General features: G+C 30.0%; 1 protein-coding gene across 1 annotated transcript in view; it reads right to left on the bottom strand.

The window, feature by feature from the left end:
- The window catches only part of LOC145331240 (uncharacterized), a 14,957-nt gene extending 7,033 nt beyond the window's left edge, over window positions 1-7,924 (bottom strand). The window contains exons 1-6 of the mRNA XM_080175856.1: window positions 7,814-7,924; window positions 6,738-6,807; window positions 5,850-5,909; window positions 2,517-2,594; window positions 1,356-1,428; window positions 656-715 (exon numbers count right to left, since the gene is read on the bottom strand). Coding sequence (XP_080031982.1) covers window positions 656-715; window positions 1,356-1,428; window positions 2,517-2,594; window positions 5,850-5,909; window positions 6,738-6,807; window positions 7,814-7,825 — 353 coding nt within the window. The 5' untranslated portion in view covers window positions 7,826-7,924. The remainder of the gene's footprint in view (window positions 1-655; window positions 716-1,355; window positions 1,429-2,516; window positions 2,595-5,849; window positions 5,910-6,737; window positions 6,808-7,813) is intronic.
- Between the last annotated feature and the right edge of the window lie 312 nt (window positions 7,925-8,236).

The following is an 8,236-nucleotide window of genomic DNA, read 5'->3' as shown; positions in this document are numbered from 1 at the left end:
TGGCAACGCACCTTTAGGGGCGATTCTTCGTATTTTTTACAATAGCTTTTCTCCTATTTCTAGCCCCAGCGGGGGCTCTAACCATGCGGGGCCAATTGCCTAACCCTGTGGGGCAATCACTTAACCCAATATAACCTTACCTAACCTAAAATAACCTATAAAAAGCTATTTTAAAAATACGACGAATCGCCCCTTAAGGAACTATTCCCGAAATTTCTTATAAGCATTTATTTTGTACGCCTTATGATATTCTGTTTAACATCAAACGAGTTAATAACTTTTATCCCATACTTATATTTCGCAAATCATAGAAATTGAGAACTTATCTATCATTCAATGTCAACTTACATAGTGCTTCATTGATGTTAAAAATGATAATTTGGCTCAAAAAAAAAATAAATCATATTTTTCATGTGAGTTATGTTGTTCTTAAACTGGCTTAAAAGTAAAACGGTATATTTTTTACAGCAGGTGGACTGTAGGGAGTTTACAGGGGATTTTTAAGATAAGAGGAAAAGGCAATAAAAAAGGGGGATGGCGATGTATTAAATTTTTGAGCTTTTAAGCATATGACTAATCTCTTTAACTATTAGGAAGAAAAATAATTTTTGGTTACTATACAATTATAAAAATGTAAAAATGAAGAAGTACGTACCTATGGTCATGATTATAGTCGAGACAGTTGTCCATACATATTCCAGTGTTATTTGGATATCTTAAATAAAAGTTCTAAATAGATTTTACAAATATTATATAGCCTGAATATTTAATATGCTCTTAAAGATTATTGTATTATTGTAATAGTATTAGAGTAAAACACTATAGAGAGAAAAGGTTAAATAACTGTATCTCCCCATCGCAACCGCCTTGTGCAATCTTTCTATTGTGTCATTGAAAATCAACCAACGTTGTCGCTTATATTAAAACAGCCAAGTAGCAGAAAATAATTTAGAAGAAGACGAAAGAGGTCTTTGAAAAAGGATGGGAGGTAATTGTCTGTATATACATCTATACTATAGATCTGTTGTAATAGTAACCTACGGCTGTGACTATAGCATCTATAAGCTCTGTAGTACAATAAAGAGGGAAGGGAATGGATATATAATCCATGGATATTGTAAGAGTTTCTCGCATAATTCTGATAAAAGGTTTCTCCCAGATGGCTATATAAGGATCCATACCATGCCACACTACACCCACACACTGATCATGGAGAAACGTATTTACTAATATCTGAGGACTAAAATATTTCTAATGAGATTTGATAATTTAATCAACCCTGTTTCAAGAAATTTAACAAACATACCCCTAATTTAAATTTTATTTTAAAAAATGAAGAAAAATCTGTTACTTACTCTTTTTCATAAGTTCCATTTTCAAAATGTTCAATCTTAACTTCGTTGAAATCATAAGGGGCATAGGTATCACCTAGATAGATAGAAATATAGATAGATATATAGATGTTTTTTCGTATTCATTCGAATCCGGTGGATAGGAACCGGTTCTCATCCATACGAAAAAACTATGTCTAGCATCGTATTATATCCAGCTTTCTACGAATATAAGAATGTACAATCATAAGATTAAAACTAGTTTTTTTAGACGGTGCCTTCGGCAACTCGGGGCTAAAAAAAACTAGTTTTAATCTTATAATTGTACATTCTATATCCGCGGAGAGCCGTTTATAATACTTCATTACAATTATAATGGGCACTGCAATTAATGAATGAATTATAGGAATGGATTTATTATTACTTGGATCTTACACCAGATTATCATGTAATGTAATAAAGTGAAACTTGTAGCTGGCTAAAACAACGAATAAGTGATGTCCATATTAGCAACCGAAATTGCTGACAATTTTTCCCCTGTCATAGCATCCACGTATTGTCTATTGATAAACTTTAAATTTGTTAGAACACACTTCAAGAAAGACGACTTTTCCCTATTCAAAGTATATATTCTAATCTGTTTTTTTAATTAAATTTATCCTTCTTAATATTTAAAAATCCTAGGCAATGGCAGTCAAATTATTCTAGCTCTCCAACATTTAATAGTTACCTAATACATGATTTCATAGATAATAATTAGGTTTTTCTAAACTTTGTATTTGTTGAGATTTATTAGAAGCTTGCGTTCCTGTGATAACAATGGACAAACAAAAAGCCAAAAATCTAATTAGTAGCTGTTCTAATATGCTTTTAGGAACCTTAGCAGACATACAGATAGACAAATATCCTGTTAAATAGTATATAGGCCTATTAAGATTTACAAATAAATCACGAAACCTTTCTTTAAAATTGTGGTTCTTAGTAAGAAGTACTGAAATTTTTTGTCAGTTATTGTCATTTAATTTGACCATTTAACTTTCAGCCATTTATGTTTTGAAAATTATATAATAAACAATAGAAAAGAAAACGAAAGAATCGACAGGACGAACATACGGTCATGCCTTATTCATTAAGAAGCTGTGCTGTTTATCAAGGACGATAAATGCGCCAAGAAATGTAACTCACCGTTTTCTGCTTGAGCAACTTCGCACCAGAATTTCGTCTTTGGAGTAATAAAGGCACTGTGGAAAATATGGGCCAAACCTAGAAATTTAAAAAATATATGAAAACACAATAATTAAACACTGGAAATTTTAAACCAGAATAATTTTCAGTCTAATGTACCCTTCCCCTTTGATTAATAAGAAAGGTCTATAAAGTGAATTAAAATATTTATGCGTTAGGAAAGACGAAAAATTATTTAATAGTACACAAGCACTGCATGACTCAAATGGGCTCAAATAACTTTCTCAAGATTGTTCGCACGCGTATTCGTACTATCTTATTAGATCTTGTGATTTTGACATTGCTTACATCTTTTCAATCGTTGCTATTCTGCAATTTATTGTTTCACACTCTCATTGTATTTCTCTGTATTCGAAGTAGTAGGGAAGGGATCTGATAAGAATAGTCTAAACCATCTAATTACTTAAAAGTAAAAATAAAAAGTCTATAACCATACATAAAGAACTCAATCTTACAAACGGATATTTTTATTTATATGTTTGGCCAGTTACTAGTTTGTTTTATGCCATTTTCTAGCATTGAAATTTATTCTAGCCTTAAACCTACCCTTTACTGATTGAAAAAATGTCAAATGAATCATAAATTGTTTAAGACATTTAGTAGATTTTAAGAAACAAACAAACAGACACAAAGGCATTATAATAATTTTACAATACTAAAAGATTCAAATCACAAGTTCTTATTTTTTTTTGTTGGATAGCTTAAAAAAGATGTCATCCTTGTTACGCTAGATATTTTCTACATACATAAAACTATTATGTAACAATTTTAACGTCTAGTAGACAGCGGAACATGGGCATGTATACATATATTTTCCCTCTATAAAGTAGTATGCTGTAGAAATCTAAAAGGATAATAGAATGGCCGATAAATTGATGTACGTACATTAAGATATATAAGTTTTTCAGAATTTTAATGTTAGGGGGAGATTTGAAATCTGCATCAAATTTTAAGGATTTTTTATAAAATTCGTTTTTTGTATAATTCTTTATCTAAAAGCGGAAATGCATTTTAAGTTAATTAATTTTGACCAATAGGATAAGTGGATTTTAAACTACTTGCGCTCTAATTGGTTGAATGATGTACGCCATCCAATCAGAGCGCAGATTTTTTAAATCCACAAATCACAGATGCTAAAATTAATTAACTTAAATTGCATTTCCGCTTTTAGATAAAGAATTATAGAAAAAACGAATTTTATAAAAAAAATCCTCAAAATTTGATGCAGATTTCATATCTCCCCCTAACTTTAAAATTCTGGAAAACTTATATATCTTAACGTACATCCTCAATAATGATACCCAAAATTACCCAATTTGTAGATTATAAGTAGTGGTTGAAAAGTTTGAATTAGATGAACCAGCCAATCAAAGTCCCCAAAGTTATTAAGCCAACTTATAAGAAAATGTTATTATCAAATTTTGGGGACTAGAGTAATAAACTCACAATGGCCCCTACCTCCCTGTACATCCAGAAAAATGTCCTAAATGGATTGAACGATCATTATACAATTTTCAGGTAAGTTTGGTAATGGTCAAAGTAAGGTTCATGGCTGACCAAAAAATACGTACAACATTTTAGAATCAAAAGAAGGGGAGGGGGGGTAGAGGGGTGACGGTTTAACATTTAATGTTTTCTAAAATCTTTGTATGTCCTGTTACAATCGATGCATTATTATTTGGATGTTGCACCATATTTTCATTTACTCAAAACAGTAATACTCGAAGCTGGCTAAAATACAGATACTCCCTATAGTACCCCTGAACCCCATCCCATTCACTCCTACTGGATGAACGTACTGATCAATAAATGAGTTCTATATTAGCAACCTAAAATGACGACAAAATTCCCATATCAATATATACACGTAATCTAGATCCATTGCTTTTACATTTTCTCTATTTCTTTGTTTATTTGAATATTTGTCTGTGTGCAAGGCTAGGTAACGTGACGTCAATATAAAATTAGAGCTTTCCTCCCAACAAATTTCAAATATTTCAAAGGATTTTTTTAGCGTGCGTTACACATTTCTAATTGAATTGGATACTTTATTGGTGTATTTAAACCCATTTTTTTGGTATCGCTGATTCTATTGAAGTCAAACTTATCCACGGTTTTGAAAACAGTAAAAGTGTCTAACTATGACGTCAGAAGAAATTAACAATTAACCAATGAGAGGCCGCTATATATTTATTTTACCATTGTGAATACTGGCTTCTCATAGGTTAATTGTTAATTTTTCTGACGTCATAGTCAGACACTTTTACTGTTTTCCACGGTTTTACAAGTAATTTTGTGTTTTCAAGTTTTTTTTACATTATTCCCTTTATGTTTCTGAGAATTAAAACGTCAAAGCTATAAGTTTAATATTTTTAGTAGCTTTTCTAAAAAAAATTAGGATCTAAATGATAAGATAACGGCAGATAAATTAATGTACATCCCCAATGTAGATTACAAATAATTGTTGACACGTTTAGACACTTAACAAAATGAACCATATAATCAAAATTCAATAAAAGTCCACAAAGTTGTTAAGCCAACGAATAAGAAAACGTTATTATGAATATTTAGGGACTATTGTAATGAACAGCCGCCCTTAAAAAATTAGATTACTGTATGTATTCATATCTTTTATAAATATTACTCCATGCAAAATTAATTTCTTTCATTTTAAAATAAAAGTTGTCTATCCATTAGGTTTGTTTGACAGTTTCTCATATTGGAATTTTTAATTGGTTTGTTAATTATTCAATTATTTGATAATGAAATAAAAATGCTTTAGTGACAACGTAGTTTTTTAACTTTTTTCTGCAAGTGAACGAGGAAATTAGAGAAGCTCCTTTTTAATTACAAAAATTAATTGAGTTTTTTTTCTGCATTATAGAGTACACTTTCAGTAAAGCTTCTCTTTAAATATATTAAATTAAGAGAATAGAGGGGGAAAGAACTGTATGAAACTCTAAAAACGGGGTGGGGACCAAGTGTCGACTTTCAATTTATTCTTTGAATATTAGCCAATAGCTTGGGAAATATAAACACAGCTGAGTCGCTACAAAAGTACTGAAAGAACTTTGCGAGAAGACGAAAAAGGACCCCACCACTTGGACCAAGTAGTTGTCTGGATTTCTACTTATACATTATTGTCAGAACAATGATTTTAGGCGTTCAATTTCTTTTGCATAAAGTAAATTTTTTTCCCTCGGCTCTACGGACAGAGAGACAAAGTAAATTATAGAGTGTCAACTCAACCCACCTCACCCCCTCCTTTTTTACCTGGAGCGGCCACAATAAAGACTAGGAGAACTTTTTCTATCTGCCATCTTCCTACTTCACCTAGATAGATAAATAGATAGGTAAATAGATAGATAAATAGATAGATGAATAGATAGATAAATAGATAGGTAAATAGATAGATAAATAGATAGATGAATAGATAGATAAATAGATAGGTAAATAGATAGATAAATAGATAGATGAATAGATAGATAAATAGATAGGTAAATAGATAGATAAATAGATAGAGAGATAAATAAATAGATAGAGAGATAGATAAAAAGCGAGATAGATAAATAGATAGATAAATAGATAGAGAGATAGATAGATAAATAGATAGATAAATAGATAGATAAATAGATCGATAAATAGATAGATAAATAGATAGATAAATAGATAGAGAGATAGATAGATAAATAGATAGATACATAGATAGATAAATAGATAGATAAATAGATAGATAAATAGATAGATAAATAGATAGATAAATAGATAGATAAATAGATAGATAAATAGATAGATAAATAGATAGATAAATAGATAGATAAATAGATAGATAAATAGATAGATAAATAGATAAAGAGATAGATAGAGAGATATATAAAAAGCGAGATAGATAGATAGATGATTATGACTAATTGATAACAATGTAGTATTATACCTTTCAGTTAAACCTTTTCGTTTTTTATCGTCTTAGTTATGAACAGGTTTGGACCTAGATTCGAACCAATCATCTAACTGGCAACTTGCCCGAGTTGTATGCTACAGTCGTGCATCAAAGTGTCAGTTCAAAAGATAGATATTTAGAAAGATATAGTTAGAATTATAGATAATTAGAAAGATAGATAGTTAGAAAGAAAGATAGTTATAAAGATAGATAATAGATACCTATAACATTCATAATTTGGTCCCCCTTGACCGCTGGCTTGGGGATGGCGGGGTCCGTCTCTTTGGAATCCTAAATAAATTACATCAATTACCTTATACAATTATCTTTAAAAGCGAATTGTATTACTCCAAAAAAGTTTATGTTGCTTAATGCTTTAATTTTTGTTTTGTTTAATCTCTCAAAAGACGTGGTTCTAACCCCTGCAAAGCCCTTACAAACCTTACTTAACCCAACCTAAAACAAGCATAATAAGTTTTAAATAAGTTTGGTGTTGGATACTTTTTGTAAAACTAGTATCTAATTTTATTTATATGTGTTCATCGATGTGTTATCTACATAATGTGTGTTTTTAAAACTTAAAGATAAACAATACAGTCACATATGTATGTTTTGATGCAGCAAAGTAACTCTTCAATACTTTTAATTGTTCATCTAGTTATCAGGGATCAAAAGAAATAAGACAATGGACACCAAATTGATATACATCACCAATGATGAAAACAAAATTACCCCTTTTGTAAATATAAATAATTTGTATAAATTTTTGTATAATGCTTGTAATCCCGAGCAAGTAATTGAAATGCCAAAAAATAAATATTTTTTAATATAGAAAAAGGATTAAAAATAAACTAGACACAGCTTTATACATGGTTAATATTTTAATCTTTTGTTTCAAAAGTTTCGCTGCTTTTTCTGTTATTATGTTTTTCCCTAAATCTACTAAAAAATACTCAAATAGTCTAAACATTTTAAAATCTTTTTGTTTAATATTGTGGAAACAAGGATGACAACACCCATAAAAATATAAAAGCTCAGCTCAGCAAATAATCCGAACAATGAACATGGACAAACAAAGAGTGACCGCACTTTTATATAAAGAAACAGACTGATATATACAATGCACGTAAATTATTGAGCAGGATCCTAATTGGGTTGCGCAAAGTAACAGTGTCATAACTTTTCCACCAATAATTATCATGAAGGGATAATTTTGTTTAACATAATCTGGGGAAATATTGATTTAACCTCCAATGTCCCATCCCTTAAAATCCCTGAGAATATAAAAAAAAATTACCTTTTCTGTCATTTTGAATTAATTTGTTTTGGTTTCTATATCTCTAATATTCTATAACATAATATATTAAATCTGAAAATAAAAGAAAATTGAAAAAGTTTTGATGAAAATAAATCGGTACTTTCCCCTAAAGCGCTTAGAAATCACAGAACCCTCCCAATTAACCAACCTATGGTACATTTTTGTACTTTATGAACTGAAGGATCTTATAAATCTGATATTAAAATCTAACAATTAGTTTTGCTGATTAATTTAATGGCTTTTAATTGTTTCTCAAATATCAACAACTCATCAATTTGATCATAATTAGCGCAGCCACATATAGTTAGGATATGTCTGTTCTTCTGTCTGACGGTCAGCCACTTAAAGATAGTTAAGAAGTAGTTGGCTTTCTTTAATTTGTATTATTTTCATAGATAGTTA

This window comes from Acartia tonsa, chromosome 11 (genome assembly GCF_053477335.1).
Source record: "Acartia tonsa isolate MP-2025a chromosome 11, ASM5347733v1, whole genome shotgun sequence".
NCBI classification, from domain to species: Eukaryota; Metazoa; Arthropoda; class Copepoda; order Calanoida; family Acartiidae; genus Acartia; species Acartia tonsa.
This window is presented reverse-complemented; position numbering and strand designations above follow the sequence as displayed.